This window comes from Delphinus delphis, chromosome 18 (assembly GCF_949987515.2).
Source record: "Delphinus delphis chromosome 18, mDelDel1.2, whole genome shotgun sequence".
In the NCBI taxonomy this organism is placed as follows: Eukaryota; Metazoa; Chordata; class Mammalia; order Artiodactyla; family Delphinidae; genus Delphinus; species Delphinus delphis.
The window spans coordinates 1457546-1480537 of NC_082700.1; the positions used below are offsets into that span (position 1 = coordinate 1457546).

A 22992-nucleotide genomic window follows, 5' to 3' on the forward strand; every position below is an offset into this window, starting at 1 on the left:
CAGTGTTACCCAAGTATACAGACTGATAAAAGTTTTCACTGGTCTGCAGTTAAATGAGAAACATTAAGAAAAATGTAGTGAAGTTTTTATAAAGCTAACATGTACTCAATTTGAAGTACTGTCCTTCCTTTGGTCTGAGGTTACTTTTCCTTATGTTTTTGGTTTTTAAAAAATGTTTTCACATAAAATAATGATACAAAATCGACAACTTGTTGGACCCCAGCATTTTCTTCTTCAATTATACTGGTCCATGTCTGGTCTAACAGAGCAGAACCCTGAGACACACAGATGACTGATGCAGGAAGCCAGGGCTCGATGGCCCTCACAACGCATGGCTGGCTAATCAGCACGGAGCGCGTACTTCAACTTCTAGTTCCTAAAATCTCTTTCAAAGTAAACTTCTCATTCTTTTCACTGCTAGTGCAATAGTTCTTAAATTGCTGCTCATCTCATATGGGTCACTGCACAAGCCAATGGGCGCCCTTGCCTTCCAGTCTCTTGCTTCCAATCCATCTCAGTGGCCAGCGTAAGATATGTGGCTCACCGTTTCTTATCCCCCTTGGCTATGCAATTCCTGGGAAATAGCTCCACCTACATGACTAATGAATGCATTCTAAAACTCTGAAACTTCCTAGTAACCATATTTATTTTAACTATAGCTACTCAAGTCAGCCCTTCTACCTACTGAAAGTCTACTAGAAGACATAATGTTACCGTATTTCTAGCCCTCACAATGGTCTCGTGGGTATTCTTTCAGTTTACAAATGTGAAATTGAAGGCTCAGAAAATTTAATATTTTGCCCAGTGTTACTTACTTACTAAATGATAACGCCAGAATTCAAACCCATATATGCTTGATAAAAACCCAAGGTCTTTGTCACTGTGTCATATCTAAACTAATTTTCCTCTGCTTTTTAAATTATTATCTTAGTGGTCACATCCTACTTCAGAGATAACATCTGGTGCCAAGACGAAGCCCTAACCACAACTTCCTTCTATTCTCAAATATGCTTTCTTTTCACTTTCACAAAAACTGATGTCATCCTCGTTGAATATTGTGGTTTCGCAAAATCTGCATTCTCTATCATTCCAGCTCCCTCTATGCTAAACCCCATGGTCTAACCAATGGATTCAAAAGCATCCCCTCATTTGTTTCTCCTTTGGAAAAACAGGCTGGAGCTCAGTCTCCTGTTACACCAACACTGAAGCCATTTTTCAAGCCTGCAATTTTATCTTCACCTATAGCTCATCTCACTTCTTTATATTACTGCCTTGCCCCCACATTCAATCAAGTTTGTCAATCCTCATCTACGTATTATTGCATAGCTTGGTTACTTTAACTTTAAACTTCTTAATCACTGAGTTACTTACAACTAAGGCTAGAATACAGAACAATATACTTTAACATTTTTTAAACATTTAATATTTTTTTAGAATATTTTTGCTCTCCGTGAGAACAAAAGCACATGGTTTTTGCCTTAAAAAATCTTAACCTTCAGTTAAAGAAAGAAAAGATAAAATAAATCTCTTAGTATATTGCCTGGAATATAGTAAGCACTTAATAGACGGTAGTTATCAAATTATAATATAAATAATAACAGGAGATATTGTTTTTAAATAAGTTCAAATTAGTGTGATTACTAATAATCCCATATATATGCTATAAACTATTGGTTAGAAGTAATACTTAAAGTAAAAGCTTAACTCATCAAATTAAATCAAAGTTCAAAGAAAAACTGAACCTATAAATCAAAAGGTCTGACTCAAAAATCACCTGTAACTGAATTAAGAAACAAATAAGCAAACAAAAAACTTTACTCAAAGACTCTCTGAAAGACATGGGGAAAATAGCCCCAAGAAATAATGATCCAAGTTAAAAGTTCTTTTATAAGAACTTCAGAAATTCTCTGCTTTCTACGTCTGTGCTTTCAACACACAGGAAACAGTTTTGATTTTAAGCAAGAAAAACAAGCCTACCAAGATTGAGTCTATATTTATTGTTACTGAGAAGTTAGATCCAAAGTCAACTTGAGATTTACATGCTTAATGCCTTCTATTTTCAACAATAAGAATATTTATTAATAATTTCTAGGGACTTCCCTTGCGGTCCAGTGGATAGGACTCAGCGCTTCCTCTGCAGGGTACACGGGTTGGATCCCCGGTCAGGGAACTAAGATCCTGCAAACTACGCAGCTCGGCCAAAAAAACCACCACCACACAAAAAAATTTCTAATTATTCAACTGTTTGAGAAATCCTCTGGATTTTCATATCTCAAATCAAATTTTATTTTTGAAATTTGATCTCAAAGGACTTAAAATTTTCTTTTATCTCAATAAAATTTTGAGTAATGATTTTTCTCTCCAGACACTGTCTCTTTGATTAGTCATTAAAACTTTAATTCCATTTCAAAATGAACTAGTAATACAATTTACAAATTCAGAGTCTGGTTACTTAATCAAATGACTATGAGTAGTGAAGTACTATTTTAAACAAATGCATAAACAAGAGAACTACCAATAAAATTTAGACATCATGAAACACCTCCTCCTCAAACTTAGCTAGAACTGATATTAAAAATCTTTGAACCACTACTATAAAGAGTTCTGAAGAATATACAAGGCAAAAATATGTATATAAATACATCAAAGAAGTTTGGGTACCAGATGCCTTACAAAATAACAGCAACTTCAATTTACATAAATAACACAAATGAGAATATACTGAATGTATAAAAATAAACCTAATAACACATCTCCTTTTAATTACTTAAGCTTTAAGAATATATATCTCCTTCCTGGAAACCAAAACACACAGAGTCATCACTAAATAACAAGTATATGGGTTGTAATTAAGATACCATAAGTAGTCTACTTAACTTGAGAGTAAAAGTTAAAAGCGCCTTACCGTTTTCTCCATTTCCAGAAAGTGTAACTAGAATAGAAGAAAACACAGTGAATATATTTTAAACACTCGTATATAACCTTTATTTCAGGTTGACTATTCATCACCTTAATATCATTTTCATAAACATAAACTTTAGTTGTAAAATGTAAACAATAAGGCAAATTCAGAACTGCACACTCAAAAACCACGGAAACACTAAAATTCAAATTCTTCTTTACCATAAACATTGCAATCACACTAAAATTTTTCTTCAGACCTTTGGTAATTTTAAGTGTATCTATATGGTTATAGTTATGATGTTTTCTTTAGCTCTTTTCTTAATGCTACCTACAGAATGAGTAGAACTCTCCTCTACGGCACTCATAGGGCACTTAATTAAGTAGTCTGTGATGTAACTTACCAAACTTTTTGTAAAAGCTACACACAAAACACATTGTTATTTTTCTACAGAAAAAAAAAAAGAGGAACTTATCCTGTGATTTTTAGAGCACTTTTCTTCCTAGTTTGAAACCCTGGGAACTGCTCCTTATTCCTCCTCTCTGGATAGTCCAATGGCCTCTGGGTCCTGTTGATTCTACTACCTAAGTCTCTTCACATCCGCCTCCCCCTCCCATTTCTCCCATTGCCTTGTTTTAGGACTTTCTCAATTGCGATAGCTTAAAGCAACTCTACTCGCAGTTTAACACGTCCTCATCACCAGCAAATCTGAAGATGGAATACTCTTCAACACCCACCGGTCACTTACAGAAAAAAGTCCACAATCTTCAGAGTAGCAAACACTATAGGCCCTCTGTGATCTACAATCTGTCCCCCTCTCCAGTCTCTTGTCATTTGCCCATACCCACGGTCTAATTATCCTGAAAAAAACCTGCAGTTTCCTAAATACATCAAGATGTTTCACACACAATTGCTTCCCCTATTCATCCTTCAAGACCCGGTGTATACACTCCCTCCTTGGCAAAGCCTTCCTGAGTCCCACTCTAGGCAGAGCGGGTCACTCCTTTATTTCAACGTTGCTCACCCCTCCATCTCTACCATACCACCTCATTTTTCACAATTACTTGTTGACATGTCTGTCTCACCCCGCTGGACTGCATTAGTGTGGAATCATGTCTTAGAACAATAACAAACCTAACAGTTATCATTAGTTCCTTCTTACAGATAAATAAACTAAGACTCAAAATAATTAAAGGACGTCCCTGAGGTCACAGAGCTAGTACATGCTGTGTAGGTAAGATCTGAACTCAAGGGCTTCCCTGGTGGTGCAGTGGTTAAGAATCCACCTGCCAATGCAGGGGACACGGGTTCAAGCCCTGGTCCAGGAAGATCGCACATACCGCGGAGCAACTAAGCCCGTGAGCCACAACTATTGAGCCCTCGCGCCACAACTACTGAAGCCCGTGCTCCGCAACAAGGGAAGCCACCGCAATGAGAAGCCCGCATACCGCAACGAAGAGTAGCCCCTGCTCGCTGCAACTAGAGAAAGCCCGTGCACGGCAATGAAGAATCAACACAGCCAAAAATAAATAAGTAAAATTAATTTAAAAAAAAATCTGAACTCAAGTCTACTTGGACTTGTATTCTTTCCTGGAGTGTTTCACTTTATTCAGTATTTTAGTTCCAAAGCCTGGCATACAGCAACAATGCTTAAGAAATGTTTATTAATTCAATATCCATTTTTGACTAAAATCTCATTTTTGACTAAAGTATCCAGGAGTATCTGGATACTTCCTTAAGAAACTAAAATATATCTATCTCAATCCCCAAACCAACATAATTTAATGAGAAAACACAATAGAAGTATTGTGTCAGGAACATAACATAACAAGAAGGTTCATGATCATTACTTTTTTTTTTTTCTTTAATATTGTTTCAGAGAGGCATAGGGTTTTTTCCAGCCCATCTTAGGTCATTCAGGTATGGTCTGGGGTAGTTAAACCCTGGGCTGGTCCCCTCTGGCCTCACAAAGCATTTCCCCTTTATGCTAGTGTACACTACTAAAAATATAATCTGCATTACGTGCCATGATATGAAATGATTGGGAAGCACTACAGTAGCCACACAATTATAAAAGAGAAATAAGTTAATTGTATAGAAATTGAAAAGAAGACATATGTATCACTACTTGTAGGTTATATGACTACATTCTTTTATAGTCAAAGAAAACCAACTGAAAAACTATTATAAGAGGTGATAGTGTACAAAAACTGATATACAGAAATCAGTAGTTTCCCAATATACACGTAATCACTATGTAGAAGTTATAATAAAAGAAAGTTCTATTTACAAAGCCACCTAAGAAAATAATGTTCCTAGGAATAAATGTAAGAACTGAGCAAGATCTATACAAAAAGAAACGTTTTGATGTTTCTGAGGGACACTAATAAAAATCTGAACAGGTGGAAAGGCTTATATTCTTACATAGAAGAGTCATCATTAAAATGACAATTCTCCTGAGGTTATTCTTATAAATTTAGTGTCATCTCAATAAAAATACTTTTATTTTTTAAGCAGTCAGATTCCAAAGTTCATTTGTGGAAAAATAAACTTACACGATGAAGTAGGAAAATTTTGAAAGAGATGAATAATGAAGTAGCACTAGTCAAGTCAAATCCTAGAGCACAGTATTCTAAAAATACGACAAACGCCGCAATTATTAAAACACTTGTACCGGCTCATGAATAAATACATCACTGGAACAGAACAGAACGCTCCCAAATGGAACCAAATGCATATAAGAATTCGCTATGTGATAAACATGGGATTTCAAATCAGTGTGGATAGAGCCAATAAATAGCATCAGAATAAACGGGTGGCCATGTGGAAAAAAGACACCACTGAGATTCACAACACAGGTCAGGATAAATCCCAAAAGTATCAAAGATTTAAATGCAAAAAAATAAAAACAAAATCATGCGTGTACTACATGAAACAAGGGAAATTTAAAATATATACGCTTTTGGAGCTAAGTAGGTATTTCAGAGTATGACACAGAACACTGAAGCCACAGGAAAATACTGATATATTTGACTGCATAAAAGTAAAAATAAACGCTCGAAAAAAATCACTACAAGACAACAAGAAACTAGGAAAAAATATTCACAATCCTTACTATGGACTAAAAACTAATTTCTCTGTTTAAAGAGTACCTACAAATCAATAAGAGTTGTTTTTAAACAACCCACTTTTTCACAGAAAAGGAAATACAAACATCTCAAACATAAAAAAGATGGTCAACCTCATTCATAACAGAAATCCAAAGTAAAACTACGAGAAGATACCATTTTTAGTAATCGTATTAGTACAGATCAAAAGTTGATAACATACTGTGTGATCACACTTGTCAGAGCAGAGTTCTGATTTAAACTGCATCTGGCTAACAGTTTCTGGTGGCTGCCTCTTCCAACTTCCCACTAAGACAGCACGCAACTACAGGAAGCAACAAAATTGTTCCATACCAAAAACAAAGCTAGACAAACCAAGAATGACCAGAACTACTTCGTCAAGAGGGCCTTCCTGACCACAGGAGTGGCGTAAATAAATCTATACAATTCCCTTATCATAACACTCCTGGCACTGGTATGTAACTACTAGTTTCTAATCTGTAGTTCCTTCCAGATTTTTCTTGGAGGAAGGGACACGACTGAGTCACTAACGCCTGGCACAGGGTGGAGTGGAGCCAGCCCTCAGGATCTGTTAGCTGCCCCTCCGACTACACAGACAAAGGACAGTTAGGGACAACCAACACTGGGCCGTCTGCAGAGCCTCTGGCCTCACAGAGGGATATTCCGTTTTCTGAGGATCCCAATATAGTTTTAAAAATTCTTTTGATGATAAAGTCAGAACTATAAAAAACATTACACATACTAATGGTTACATGTGCCTTGTAAAGGTATAATGAATGTCCTTTTTTCAGTCATGTCAGTGACCATGTATAATCTCATTTGCAGATAATATTAATCTAAATTAATCTAAGTTTCTCTGTGAACCTGAGAGCTGGCCACATGCTCTTCTCCACTTAACTGCCCCCTTTTCTCACCTACTCCCCACTAATTGAGATTGAAAATCCCAGATACTCTCACTTTACCACCATCCTTTGCATCTACTGTGGCCATGTGATACAGTTTTGGCTAATGGATACATCTTTGGAAAAGGAAAAGTTATGGTGGAAAAACCTTTTTCTTCCTTGACAAGTGAAAAGCATGTGAGGAGAAAGCCGTATTACTGCCTTCACCCTGTTTTTGCTTTGCATACTTATAATGTAAGGATGTGCTGACAATCTGTAACTGCCAGCGTTCAACCTCGAGGGAGGACTATTTGCTGGGTACAGGGTTCTGGGCGGACAGTTCTTTTCATTTCACGCTTGAAAAATGCCACAGCACTTCCTTTTGGCCTCCACAGCTTCTGATGAAAAACCTGCTGTTGTTCTAACTTCCCCCCATAGGTAAGGTAAACTTCTGTCACTGTTTTCAAGATTTTATCTGTCTTTAGTTCTCACAAGTTTGGTTATGATGTGTCTTGGCATGGATTTCTTTATCTTGTTTAGTATTCACTCAGCTTCTAGAACCTGCAGGTTTATGTCTTTTGTCACACTTGCAAAAATTTAAGCTACTATTCCTTCAAGTACTTTTTCAGCCACACTCTCGTTCTTCTCTCCTTCTGGAACTCTGATGACACAGAGTTTAGATTTTTTTTTTTTAATAGTTTCACAAGTCCCTGATGATCTATTCATTTTTATTTCTCAGTTTAATTTCTTCTGTTGCTCACGCTGGGCAATTTTTATTCCATCTTTAAGTTCACCGATTCTTTCCTCTGCCCTCTCCATTCTGCTACTGAGTAGACTTTTATGAGTTTTTTAATTTGGCTATCGTATTTTTCAGTTCTAAAATTTCCAGTTCTAAAGATGGGTCTCCTCCACATCTTTGCCAACCGAAGGTCACACAGACTTTCTCATATGTTCACTTCTATAAGGTTTATAGGTTTTACATTTAGGTCTGTAATAGATTTTAAATGCTGATCTTAAAAAAATATGGTATGAAGTGAGGCCTGAGGTTAATTTTTTTGCCTAGAGATGGACAATAGTTCCAATATCGTTAGCCAACAAAACTATACTTTCTCTACTGAGTTACCTTGGATTGTCTCATGAAAATTAATCAGCCATATTTGTAAGGGTTTATTTCTGAAGTCTCTACTCTGCCCCACTGATCTATATAGTCCACTCCTACTCTAACACCCCCCTGACTTGATTCCAAGCAGCTTTAGAAAATCCTGAAATCAGACAGTATGACTCCTCCAGCTTCTTTTTCTAAAGAGTTTGGGCTATTTTAGGTCCTTTGCATTTCCATATAAATTTTAAGCTCATCTTTGATTTTAAAAAAAAGCCAGGCTTCCGTGGTGGCGCAGTGGTTGAGAGTCCGCCTGCCGATGCAGGGGACACGGGTTCGTGCCCCGGTCCGGGAGGATCCCACGTGCCGCGGAGCGGCTGGGCCCATGAGCCATGGCCGCTGAGCCTGCACGTCCGGAGCCTGTGCTACGCAACGGGAGAGGCCACAACAGTGAGAGGGCCCGCGTACCGCAAAAAAAAACCCAAAAAACAAACAAACAAACAAAAGCCTGCTGGGATTTTTGGCTGGTACTGTATTGGCTCTATAGATCACTTTAGAAAGAACTGATATCCTTATAGTATCGTCTCCATTCCATGATCCCAGCGTCTCTCTTCACTTTAGATTTTACCTGATCAATACACAAACCCTGCACATATTTTGTTAGATTTATCCCTTTTATTTAATTTGTTGAAGCAATTATAAATCAGCATTTTAAAGATTGAGGTATAGTTGATTTACAATATTATATGTTTCAGGTGTACAACATAGTGATTCACAATTTTTAAAGATTATACTCCATTTATAGTTACTATAAAACATTGGCTATATTCCCTGTGCTGTACAATATATCCTTGTAGCTTATTTATTTTATACGTAGTCATTTGTACCTCTTAATCCTCCATCAGTTGTTACCCCTCCTCCCTTCCCTCTCCCCACTGGTAACCTCTAGTTTGTTCTCCTATATCTGTGAGTCTGTTTCTTTTTTGTTATACTGACTAGTTTTTTTTTTTTTTTTAGATTCCCCATATAAGGGATAACATATAGTATCTTCCTCTGACTTATTTCACTAAGTGTAATATCTTCTAGTTCCATCCATGTCGTTGCAAATGGCAAAATTTCATTATTTTTCATGATGAAGTGGTATTCCATGGTAATATATATACCACATTTTCTTTATCCATTCATCTGTTGATGGACACTTAAGTTGCTTCCATATCTTGGCTATTTTAAGTAATACTGCTATGAACACTGGGGTGCATGTATCTTTCCAAATTAGTGTTTTCATTTTCTTAGAATATATTCCCAGGAGTAGAACTGCTGGATCATATGGTAATTCTATTTTTAATTTTTGAGGACCCTCCATACTGTTTTCCACAGTGTCTGCACCAATTTCCATTCCCACCAACAGTGTACAGGGGCTCCCTTTTCTCCACATCCTTGCCGACATTTGTCATTTGTGGCCTTTTTGATAATAGACATTCTGACAAGTGTGAGGTGATATCTCACTGTGGTTTTGATTTGCATTTCTCTAATGATTAGCAATGTTGAGAATCTTTTCATGTGCCTGTTGGCCATCTGTATGTCTTCTCTGGAAAATTGTCTATTCAGGTCTTCTGCCCATTTTTTAATCAGGTTTTTTTTTGATGTTGGGTTGTATGAGCTATTTATATATTTTGGATATTAACCCCTTATTGGTCATATCATTTGTAAATATTTCCTGCCATGCAGTAGCTTGTCTCTTCATTTTATCGATGGTTTCCATTGCTGTCCAAAAGCTTGTAAGTTTAATTAGTCCCCCTCCTTCCTTTTTTTTGGCCTTACCTCGCAGCATGCAGGATCTTAGTTCCCTGACCAGGGATCTAACCTGCGCCCACTGCAGTGGAAGCGCAGAGTCTTAACCACTGGACCGCCAGGAAAGTCCCCTAATTAGGTCCCGTTTGTTTATGTTTGCTTTTATTTTCTTTGCCTTAGGAGATAGATCCAAAAAAATACTGACACAATTTACGTCAAAGAGTGTTCTGCCTGTTTTCTTCCAGGAGTTTTATGGTTTGAGGTCTTACATTTAGGTCTTTCATCCATTTTGAGTTTATCTTTGTACATGGTGCGAGAAAATGTTTTAATTTCGTTCTTTCACATGTAGCTGTCCAGTTTTTTCAGCACCACTTTTGAAGAGACTGTCTTTTCCCCATTATATATTCTTTCCCCCTCTGTCATAGGTTAATTAACAATCAGTGAGTGGGTTTATTTCTGGGCTCTCTATCCTGTTCTGTTCATCTATGTGTCTGTTTTTGTGCCAGTACCATAGTTTTGATTACTGTAGCTTTGTAGTATAGTCTGAAGTCAAGGAGCGTAATTCCTCCAGCTCTGTTCTTTCTCAAGATTGTTTTGGCTATTTGGGGTCTTTTGTGTCTCCACACAAATTTTAAACTTATTTGTTCTAGTCCTATGAAAAATGCCCTTGGTATTTTGATAGGGATTGCACTGAATCCGTAGATTGCCTGGGTAGTATGGTCATTTTAACAATATTATTTCTTTCAATCCATGAAAATAATACATCTTTCCATCTGTTTGTCATCTTCAATTGCTTTCATCAGTATCTCATAGTTTTCTAAGTACAGATCTTTTATCTTCTTAGGTAGGTTTATTCCTAGGTGTGTTTTTTTTTTTTTTTGATGCGATGGTAAATGCAAGTTTCCTTCATTTCTCTTTCTGTTAGTTTGTTGTTACTATACAGAAATGCAACAGATTTCTGATATTTGTTTTGTATCCTGCAACTTTACCAAAATTGATGAGCTTTAGTAGTTTTTTTGCTGGGGTCTTTAGGATTTTCTATGTATAGTACCATGTAGTCTGAAAACAGTGACAGTTTTACTCTTACTTTCCTATTTGGGTGCCTTTTATTTCTTTTTCTCCTCTGACTGCTGTGGCTAGAACTTCCTATACTATGTTTAATAAAAATGGTGAGAGTGGCATTCTTGTCTTGTTCCTGACCTTAGAGGAATGATTTCAGCTTTTCATTGTTGTGTATATTAGCTGTGGGATTATCATCTATGGCCTTTATTATGTTGAGGTAGTTCCCTCTATACCCACTTTCTGGAGAGTTTTTATCATAAATGGATGTTGAATTTTGTCAAAAGTTTTTTCTGCATCTGTTGAGATGATCATATGGTTTTTATTCTTCAATTTGTTAATATCATGTATCACACTGATTGATTTGTGGATACTGATCTATCCTTGCACCCCTGGAATAAATCCCACTTGATCATGGTAAATGATCCTTTTAATGTACTGTTGAATTTGACTTGCTAACATTTTGTTGAGGATTTTTGCATCTATGTCCATCAGCGATACTGGCCTGTGATTTTCCTTTTTTGTGATATCTTTGTCTGGTTTTGGTATCAGGGTGATACCGGCCTCACAGAATGAGTTCAGAAGCACTCCATCTTCTGCAGTTTTTTAGAATAGTTTGAGAAGGATAGGTATTAAGTCTTCTCAAATTTGGTAGAATTCACCTGTGAGGCCATCTGGTCATGGACGTTTGTTTGTTGGGGATTTCTTTTATTACTGATTCAATTTCGTTACTGGTAATTGGCCTGTTCATATTTTCCATTTCTTCTTGGTTCAGCCTTGGGAGATTGTACACTTCTAGTAATCTGTCTACTTCTTCTAGGTTATCCACTTTATTGGCATATTGCTGTTCGTAATAATCTGCCATGATCTCTTGTATTTCTGTGGTGTCAGTTTTAACTTCTTTTTAATTTCTGATTTTATTGATTCAGGCCCTCTCTTTTTTTCTTATGAGTCTGGCTAAAGGTTTATCAATTTTTAAAAATATTTTCAAAGAACCAGCTCTTTGTTTCATTCATCTGTTCTATTTTCTTAAGTCACTAATTCATTTATTTCTGCTCTGATTTTTTACTTCTTGCCTTCTACTAACTTTGGGTTTTGTTCTTGTTTTTCTCATCCTTTCTCGTAAGGTTAAGTTGCTTATTTGAGATTTTTCTTATTTCCTGAGGTAGGCTTTTATCACTATAAACTTCCCACTTACAACTGCTGTTGCTGCATCCCATAGATTTTGGATCACTGTGTTGTTTTCATTTGTCTCCATATTTTTTTTGATTTTTTCAGTGATCCATTGGTTGTTTAGTAGCATATTTTCTAGCCTCCACTTGTTTGTGTTTTTGCAGTTTTTTTCTTGTAGTTGATTTCTAGTCTCATAGTATTGTGGCCAGATAAGATGCCTGATATTATTTCAATCAATGAGACCATTAATACTGCCAGTAATATGATTACTGAAAGGTTTAAATAACTTGTTGCATATATGCTCTATATTCTCTAATAGCTGTACCATATATACTTTGTTAGAGCAAATAACCATTACAAACTATATTTTTCTCTTCCTTATAACCCTCCTCACTTAGGTCTATAAGAACGTATGTACATATTTAATGTTCATATCATAGTTTAAGTTGCTGTCTCTGTAGTCATTTGGGTTGTCTAAAGCACATCCTCATTCTCTAGCAAACTGGTTTTGTCGTAGATACAATTCAAGTTGTTCTGTTTATATGCAGTGATTTGGGGGAGACTCAAAAATAATAAACCGTTACCATCATCTTCCCAGAATCCCAAAAGACACGGACTTTTTTTAAATGTTGAGCCTTCTTTTAATTTATTTATTTTTATTTTTGGCTGTGTTGGGTCTTCATTTCTGTGCAAGTGCTTTCTCTAGTTGTGGCAAGCGGGGGCCACTCTTCATTGCGGTGCGTGGGCCTCTCACTGTTGCGGCCTCTCGTTGCGGAGCACAGGCTCCAGACGCGCAGGCTCAGTAGTTGTGGCTCACGGGCCTAGTTGCTCTGCAGCATCTGGGATCTTCCCAGACCAGGGCTCAAACCTGTGTCCCCTGCATCGGCTGGCAGATTCTCAACCACTGCGCCACCAGGGAAGCCTGACAGTGACTTTTTGAAGAGAGGAGGCCAGATGTCTTGTGAAATGTGCTACATTCTGAACTTGTTTCTTTTCGGTGTCCTTTACTTCTTCATCTACCCCAACCTTCTCCTCCTACTACCATTCCATTCAAAGTCTAATGGCTTGAGTATAATTTGAGGGAACAGGGGGAAGAGGATGGACAAGAATACTCATCTGGGTACTGTACAGTATTTAAGGAGATACTCAGGAGACACATTATTTAAGTTTGTCACTATCAGTGATGCTACGTTTGGCCATTTGGTAAGGTAGTGACCACCAAATGTCTCCTTTGTAAAGGTCCATTTTTGACTTGGACAATCACGAAATCTTTTTTTTTTTTTTTTTTTTTACGAAATCTTTTGTAGAGTAAAACGTTAAGGGTATGTGAATATCTTCTTCCCCTAACGGTTTTAGCATCCACTGATATGACTTGCCTGAATCTATTATTTCGTAGAATTAGAAAATCACCATTAAAAGCCCTCTATTATTTTTTTATTTTATTTTATTTTTGCGGTACGCGGGCCTCTCACTGTTGTGACCTCTCCCGTTGCGGAGCACAGGCTCCGGACGCGCAGGCTCAGCGGCCATGGCTCACGGGCCCAGCCGCTCTGCGGCATGTGGGATCTTCCCGGACTGGGGCATGAACCCGTGTCCCCTGCATCGGCAGGCGGACTCTCAACCACTGTGCCACCAGGGAAGCCCAAGCCCTCTATTATTTATTTCCATAGTTTTAAGCTGGCATTCTTCTGTAAAGAGCTTTCCCTCACTGGAGATGAACTAGAGTCATTCTAAAAAGGCAGTACAAAAATATAATTATTTCCCTTTAATTACCCGTTTTCAGAATAAGATTTTGGTATAATATTTATCTCCAGCACATCCCTGGTGGTGCAGTGGTTAAGGGTCCACCTGCCAATGCTGGGGACACGGGTTCGGGCCCTGGTCTGGAAAGATCCCACATGCCACGGAGCAACTAAGCCCGTGCACCACAACTACTGAGCCTGTGCTCCAGAGCTTGCGAACCACAACCACTGAGCCCGTGTGCCACAACTACTGAAGCCTGCGCCTACAGCCCATGCTCCGCAACAAGAGAAGCCCACGTTCTGCAATGAAGAGTAGCCCCAGCTCGCCGCAACTAGAGAAAGCCCACGCGCAGCAACAAAGACCCAACGCAGCCTAAATAAATAAATAAATAGATTAATTAATTTAAAAAATTCACCTCCATTGTTAGCAAATAAATTTAGTTTTTCTCTTCTTGAATATCAATACAGAAACTTACAGATTTTATTTACTCGATGTGTCATCAAGTACACTCATTTTTATGTTCAAATTGTCTCACTTGGCTAATGCCTCTTCCAGCTGACTCCTGTAGCATCTCGATCATCCCATTAGTCTCTGAGCACTTCCTTGCACAGCACAAGATGTCCCAGGCTCATTTTATATTTTCCTCCCCTGGACCTGACATTAGCCACTTCTTCAAAGGTCACTGGTTCCTTTTAATGCTATTTAGAAACCAAGCTCTGAATTCTCAGGGTACTCACAGCTACTGGAGTTTCATTGCTTTTAGGCCCTTTGGGTTACAGAAGGAGCATTATACATTTATATTTATATTCACACTGATATTTCCAATTCAAATTGAACGATTCAAATAGAACAAATAGAGTTTTTTCCTTAATTTCTCGGCATTATATTTGTATCTCTTTACTTTCACAATGAAAATCTTAGTTCCTAAGTAATTTACTTATTTATTCAGTTTAAACTAAAATATACATAAAACAGTTTAAAAACTACATATTAGTTTAAGATTTCTTTGCAGTTTTTTTGTTTTATTCTGTTTTGGCTTTAAACTACATCCAACTAAGGAGTCCTGTGTTACTTTCAAAACTCACTTGAAATAATTCTTTCCTCTGTGTAGTTATAGTACCAACTTCATAAAATTAAGTTCGTTTCATGATTTCAAATTTTACAGTTTGCTTTTACCCCTCTTTGTTTTATTTTTATTTTGGATATGTAACAAATATAAATGTTTCAACATTAAAACTATGTAAAAAAGGTACTCAGAAAGGCCTGGCTTTCATTCCTCACCCCCTCACCCCAGATAATCATTTTTATTAGTGTTTGTTTTATCCTTCCACTATTTCTTTTAGCAAAATAAGCAAGTATGTATTTCTAATTTCTTCCTTTATATATTTTGGTCTACACCTTGCTTTTTTCACTTACACCCTAGAAATCACTACACATTAGTACACAGAGACAACTATTGTTTCCTTTTTAAAGCACTGCATGGTATTCCACTGTGTGGGTGTTCCAGTTATACAACCAGGCCTCTATTGATAGCCATCTGGGTTGTCTCCAATCTTCTGCTGTTACAAACAGTGCAGCAATGAATAACCCTATGCATGTGTTGTTTACTTGTGGAAGTTTATCTTCAGTGCAGATTTCGAACAGTGGGATTACTGGACTGAAAGTAAATCTGTCTGCTTTCCCCAAACTCAATTATAGGGGTTGTACCATTTTGATACTCCTACAAGCAATGCATGAGGCTGCTTATTTCTCTACAATAAAATATCTTCAGACTTTTGATACTACAGGGTAATTTTACTTTGCATTAAATAAATTAGGGTAAGAATCTTCTCATATGTTTATAAGCCATTTTTGTTTTTTTTTTCCCTATGAACTATGTCACATCCATTTTTTTTTTTTTTTTTTAAATCAGGCTTTCCTCACTCCCTGGTTGTAAGATCGTCCAGCCACGTTTTCTCCTAGTATTGGAAGGTTCTTATTTTTTATATTCAGATTTGGCCCATTTTGAAATGGCAGATTCCAGGGGTAGGAAACGTATCAGATAAGCCTAAAAAAAATCTCCTGGCACCTGAAGATAAGGAAAGAAAAATGATGGTGACATGTCAAAAGGACACAGAAACCAAACTGAAAGGGTTCCTACTGGCTAAATCTGGGACAATTTGAGCAACAAAATAAACGATACAGGGATTTCCCTGGTGGTGCAGTGGTTAAGAATCGGCCTGCCAATGCAGGGGACACGGGTTCGAGCCCTGGTCTGGGAAGATCCCATACTCCGCGGAGCAGCTAAGCCTGTGCGCCACAACTACTGAGCTTGCGCTCTAGAGCCCGCGAGCCACAGCTACTGAGCCCGTGTGTCACAACTACTGAAGCCCGCACACCTAGAGCCTGTGCTCCTCAACAAGAGAAGCCACCTCAACGAGAAGCCTGCGCACTTTAACGAAGAGCAGCCCTCGCTCGCTGTAACTAGAGAAAGCCCGCGTGCAGCAACGAAGACCCAACGCAGCCAAAAATAAATAAATAAATAATAAGTTTATAAAAAATAAATGATATGTTATAATCCATAAAATAAGAACCCATGAGAGCAGGACGATGTAAATGAATGAATAAGTAAATAACTGGGGAGGAGGGGAAGCTCTCCCTTTCAGTTTAGTTCTTAAATGTAGAGGAAATCACAGAGTTTACAACATCACCATTCGGCAACCAGCACAGTAATTGCTTCAAGCAAGAGTCCTCAACAGATGCTACAAAAGAGTGAGCGCAAGTAACCGCGAACAGATTTTCCCACAAAGACACTTGTCTCAGGTTGCGTTCTCTGGAATCAGGTGCTGAGACAGAGTTTGGGGTGCAAGATACTCACTAGGGATCAACACGTGTGAAAGGAAGTGGGGGAAGCAGAACTGGGCAGAGGTAGACGTCTCACTATAGTTCAGGCCTATCCAAGCTTCAGCCACAGGCAGGGAGCTCTGAAGAAGTCCACCCCTTCTCACTCAGCACTGGATGCCACCGCCCAGGAAGGGTGTGACCTTGCGTGAGCTGAGTCACACTGAACAAACTGAGCTGACTGCTGGAAGCTGTCTGCTGACTGCACATGCCACAACTGAGCAAGCCCTTCCTCAAAGAGGGATATGTGTGGGTTGTCTGGTCTGCCAGAATACGTATTAATTACAAGGAAAACTGTACCTTTACAGAATGGAGAAATTGGCTGATATCAGCTTATGTGGTGACCAAAGTAAACAGTTCTCAAGACAGTACAATCAATGACACAGCATTACTTTTGTGGTATTCATGCTATAAAATGTATACATGAGGAAACATCAGACATACCTAATTTGAGGGACATTCTACACAAGAAGCCTGTACTCTTCAAAAATGTCACAGTCATGAAACACAAAACAAGACTGAGGAGCTCTTCCAGATCAAAGGACACTAGAGAGACCTGACAGCTAATTGCAATGTGTGAGCCCGGCCCGGCCTGTGGAGCAGAACAACGGTTTAGTGGGACAACTGGAGAAGTCCCAGTAAGGCTTACAGATTAGAGAGTAGCATTTTATCATGCTAATTTCCTGACCTTGATATCTGTACTCTGATTATATAAGAGAATGTTCTCTGCTATAGACTGAATGTTTGTGTTCCCCCAAAATTCATGTTAAATCCTAAGGCCCAGTGTGATAGTATTTGAAGGTGGGGCCTTGGGAAGTGATTACATCATAAGAGTGAGGCTCTCATGAATGGGATTAGTGCCCTAATAAGAAAGAGATCCCTCACTCCTTCCATCATGTGACAATACAGTGAAAAGATGGCCATCTATGAACCAAGAAGTGAGCCCTCACCAGACCCTGCTGGCACCTTGATCTTAGACTTCCAGCCTCCCTAAGTGAGAAATAAATTTCTACTGTTTATAAACCACCAACATAAGTCTATGGTATTCTGTTAAAGAACCTGAACAGACTAAGACACTCTTGTTTTTAGAACAAACACTGACGTATTTACAGGTAAAGGGACATAAGGTCTGCAACTTACTCTCAAATATTTCAAAGACAGAATGAATAAATGATAAAGCATGTAGCAAATGATAACCTTTAGGGAATCTGGGTGAAGGATATATGAAAATTCTTTGTACTATTTTTCACAAGTCTAAAATTCTTTGAAAATAAAAAGTGTAAAATATAAGAAAAAAAGTATTTTATCGATTTGTAGTTTATCTTGGAATACAGTGTGAGATATGGACCCAATTTTATCTCTTATCAAATATCTATCCAGTTGTCCCACCTTCTCCTCTCCTCTTTATTCTAAATTTCTATATTTATTGTCTATTTCTGGACATTCTATTCTATTCCATTGGCCAATATGTCTGTCCACACATCATACCATACAACTGGTACACAATTTTTATAACAGATTTTATTTTTTAGAGCAGTTTTAGGTTCATAGCAAAACTGAACAAAAAGTAGACAGAGTTCTTATTTACACCCCCTGCTCTCACAGTTTTAATTATAGCGATTTGTGGTTTAAAATCAAGTGATGTTTTGCACTCTTTATCATTCTTTCAGAGATTTCTTGGTTGCTCTTTCTTGTTTATTTTTCCATGTGACCTTTAGGATCAACTTGTCTAGTGCCAGAAAAAACAAAACAAAAAACCATTTACTGGGACTGGATTTATGCATTAAATTGGGGAGAACTGAAGTCTTCGTAATGCCGAGTTATTCTATTCATGAACATGAAATATGTAATGTTTTCCCATTTGTTCAAGTCTACTTCTATGTTTTTCAGAAATGCTTTCCTCCTATAGACCTGGCATTTTTCTTGAGTTTCTTAAGTATTTTATCTTTTTGATGTTATTGGAAATGGAGACTTGACTTCTACCATATTTTCAATTATTCATTATTTTATTTACTGTGTACATATAGAAAGTATTGGGTTTTGTTTGCTAATTCTATATCCTGCCATTTTACTCAATTCCTTTTGTTTAGGTGTTCTGTTGTTATTGACTCTCTTGGCTTTTCAACATATACTATCACGTCATCTGCATGTAGAAATAGCTTTCCCTCTTCCTTTCCAATATCTTATGCTTCTAATTATTCTCTCTTGATTGAATGTGGTAACTGGTTTTGTCAATACAATGTTATTCAATACATAGCAATGGACACAGTGATATGTATTTACTGCTGGTTTTAGTGGAAATTAAGTATTTTGTGTGTGTGCAATTTTGTTTGAAAGGTAACCGTTTACTCGTATTTCATTATGCTTTTAATCGGGTATGGATGTTGGATTTTTCAAATATCGTTTTGGCATCTATAGAAATCATGATTTTTCTTCCTAAATGTATTAATATGATGAATCAAGTAACAAAAGTAGAAGGAATTAGTTATTACCCTTTACATCCACTGCTAACACCATTTCCTTCAGAGGCACAAGTCCCTTCAGTTCTGATCGCTCACCACCCCCAACACCACTAATGGAGCTTTGTTCCCAAAGGTCAACAACTGTCTTAGTCTAAAAGGATTTAAATAGATGTTTCATGAAAAAGAATTCTACAGCAAAAAAGAATTTAGAAAACTACTGGATTAAACAAATTTACATACTTAGTTACAGCAGGGCTTCTTAAAATGTGTAATGTGCAAATTAGCACTGTGAAAATAACGATAGAGACCATTATATAAAGTCCAAATGAATCTGACAATGTGCATTTATACATTTTGAATCCACAGTGTCAAATACAGTACCTGGAACACTAAACAGTCCATGTTTGTTACATTACTAAAATAACATAGAGATTTTTTTTTCTTAAACAAAATTCACATTTTATTTAGGTTGAAATAAGCATAGGGATGTTTTTAAGGTCAGGAGAGTATCTGTATTTGAAATTGTGGGTTATCTACTCTGTGAATACATTCCAATTCTCCCTCTTGTACTAGGACGGGAAGTGGCAGAAACACAATCAATTCACTCATTCAATGAATCTATTGAGTACACATTACACAGGACCTGTTTTAGGTTCTGGAAATAAAGCAGTGAACACACTTATCAGGAGAGAAACGCAAACAACTACATGTCAAGAATTAATAAGTGCTATGAGGAACCACAAAGCAGGGTAAGGAGAAAGTGAAAGAGGAAGTACTTATTTTATATAGGGTAGTCAGGAAAGCCTCTTTGATGGGGGAATATCTCCACAGAAATCTAGATGAAGTGAGAGAGCTAGGCTTGTGGAAATCTGGGAGGAAAGCATGCCAGACAGAAGGAAGAGTAAGTACAAAGGTTCTCAGGTGGGACCACGCAAGGCCTGAGATGTAAGGAGGGCTGGCTGGCTGAAGCAGAATGAGTGAAGGAAGAGATGAGTCAGAAGCAGGGGCAGGCCAAGGCACTAAGGGCCTCACAGGCTCCGGAAAGAGCTCTGGATTTCATTAAGAGCAAAGGAGGAAGCCACTGGAGCATGCAGAGGACTAAAGATCTTGACTTCGACTTTAAAAGATTCACGCTGGCTTTTTGGAGGGTGGGGGAAGAGCGGACCGTCAGGAGGCCAGGGCACGTGTGTACATGACGTGTGCCGCAGCCACGACGCCACACCTCCTTTCTTAACGCTGACACCACTGTTAACATTTTGGTGTGCTGGTACTATTTCCTTCAGGTGCTGATGACATCCTTTCCGTGCAAGTGGTTTAAAAGGCTTCCCTGAGGACTTCACGTTTAATAAGCTCCTGTTCAGTTAGTATGTTAATAATCACTGTCCCTCCTACGAGTCCAGCTGGGTGGGCCACAGTTCACGTTAGTGAGTATAACGCAGCACCGGGAAGAGTGAAAGAACAGAGAGAAGAGAGACGTTTTAAAAACAATTAAAAGAAATCCTTATCATCAAGACTTACGGATCTCTGTCTTAGAGAAATCGCTTCTTCATGAAACCATAATCCCCATTATTTGTGACTATTTCAGTTACTTAAGTGTAGGTGCCCATCTGCTCAAGAAGATGTGCTGCATGTCTCAGCAGTATGTAAATCTGTGTAGCTTATCTGCTCCCAGGAATAGCAGCAGGTACTAATCTTCTTAAAGTCCCACGTGATGATGGTGTGGCGAGCTCCCCCCTTTGACAACAGTTCTCCCACATGCACACTACTGACACTATCACAAGCTCATAGCAAAACAGGAACCCACTTTTACAACAGGATCTTCAAATGCAGCCAGTTTTTTAAAAAGTGTGAGAATGTGCTCCTTCACTCACTGAAGACTGTGTGTGGGCATGGGGGGAACACAACGCTAAGAATTAAAAAAAACACTTCCTGCCGAAAAAGGGAAGGCAAGAAAAAGTATGCTCGAGGCTATTTACATCTTTCCCCACCCCCAGTAACATTTGAAAGCTTACCCTGCTAAGAACCTTACGTGATTCTGTAAGACAGGCATTACCCCGTTTTATACCATAGGGACAAATTCAGAGGCTAAATGAGTTATTAAGATCATTCGACAAGTAAAAAGGTACAGCAGGGAGGCCAGTGTGCAGCTGCAGAACAACTAAAAGAGTGGAAAGGAAATGACGTCAGAGACGTAATGAGGGGAAGAGGCCACAGTAAGGGCGTTAAGAGCTCCACTGAACAAGAGAGGAGGCCAGCCAAGGTTTTCACTAGAGTGACAAATCTGGTGTTAGTTTTAAAGGGATCATTCTGGCTGCTTTGTGGAAGATAGGGTACAGCTGGGAAGATCGGGGCGAAATGAGGAGGAAGAGACAAGACATAAGGGTGCTACAATAAAATAAGTGATATGGGCTTCCCTGGTGGCGCAGTGGTTGAGAGTCCGCCTGCCGATGCAGGAGACACGGGTTCGTGCCGCGGTCCGGGAAGATCCCACACGCTGCGGAGCGGCTGGGCCCGTGAGCCATGGCCGCTGAGCATGCGCGTCCGGAGCCTGTGCTCCGCAGCAGGAGAGGCCACAGCAGTGAGAGGCCCGCGTACCGCAAAAAAAAATAAAAAAATAAAAATAAAGTGATAATGTGGCATAACAAACCAGCTCAAACTTAGTGACTTTATTATCATTTCTTCTCTGGCCGCACAGCACATCATGCAGGATCGTAGCTCCCCAACCAGGGGCTGAACCTGCACCCCCTGCAGTACAAGTGTGGAATCTTAACCACTGGACCACCAGGGAAATCCCCCAACCTTAGTGACTTTAAACAACCACCATTTATTATTTCCTACGATCGCGTGGATCAGCAGTTCAGGCTGTGATCTGCTGGGCTGTTTTTCTACTATAGCTGCAGTCAACAGGCAGCTAGACTGGGGCAGGAGCTCATCCACACCTCAGGCACTTTGGTGCTTAACTCATCTTGCCTTGGCCTCTCTCTCCATGTGGTCCAGCCTGAACGGTGACCAGAACGTTCCAGAAGAGTTAACATGAAAGATGCATGCTGTTTTGAGCCTAGGCTCCAGATCTCACACATCACCCCCACCACGTTCTATTAGTCAAAAAAGTACAAAGCCAGCCCAGGTTCACTGGGTGCGTAAACAGACTCCACCTCTTGGGAGGAAGTAGAAATTATTGTGGCCACGTTTTTCAACCTACTACACACGACAGAGATCATGGTGGCTTGAAGAAATATAGCTGCAATGGTGGTGGTGAGAAGCAACTGGATTTTGGTACACTTAATGACAGGATTTGCTGGTTAACGGGATGTAAAATGACTTTTCAACCAGGGAACTGAAAGGATGAAACTGCCATTTACTGAGCTAAGATAGGAGGCGCAGTTCAGCAGAGAGAAAAAAACTCAAAGGAGCTTTGTTTTGGACAATAAGTCTGAGATGCCTCTAAGATATATGAGCAGAGATGTCAAGTAAACAGACATTAGAAGCTGGAGTTTAGCATGTGACGTCTTCTTTGCCACAAAGTGGAAGTGACCAGCAGAGAAAAAAAGTTTTATCCATGTGACTAGGGCATAATGTTGTTCTTCCAAATAGTCTAACCTGGTTTCTAAGTTGTCCAGCACCTCTTCCATCCTCCTTGACTTATAAGAAAGCACTAAAGGCCCAAAGAAGGTTCAGTTTATATGGAAGAAAATATAAAAGCTCTTTTTGTTCGTTTGGGCTTGGGTTTTTTGGGGTATTATCTACAGAGTTCTCTCAGACCAATCTGCTTTCTACTATCAACAGAAAATGCTACCAGATTAAATCACTAGCAGTCATAAGGAAAAAAAAATTGTTCTTCAAAAAAAGAAAAGAAAAAGGCCAGGATAATGAA

General features: G+C 38.6%; 1 protein-coding gene across 3 annotated transcripts in view; it reads right to left on the reverse strand.

Moving 5' to 3' along the window:
- Positions 1 to 22992, reverse strand: part of ZDHHC20 (zinc finger DHHC-type palmitoyltransferase 20) — a 73423-nt gene that overhangs the window by 43100 nt on the left and 7331 nt on the right. For all 3 annotated transcript variants that reach the window (XR_009516762.1, XM_059995613.1, XM_059995612.1), the window contains exon 2: positions 2906 to 2932. Coding sequence is in view for 2 of the 3 variants with exons in the window: in XM_059995613.1 (XP_059851596.1) it covers positions 2906 to 2932 (27 nt within the window). In the remaining variant the exon portion in view is untranslated. The remainder of the gene's footprint in view (positions 1 to 2905; positions 2933 to 22992) is intronic.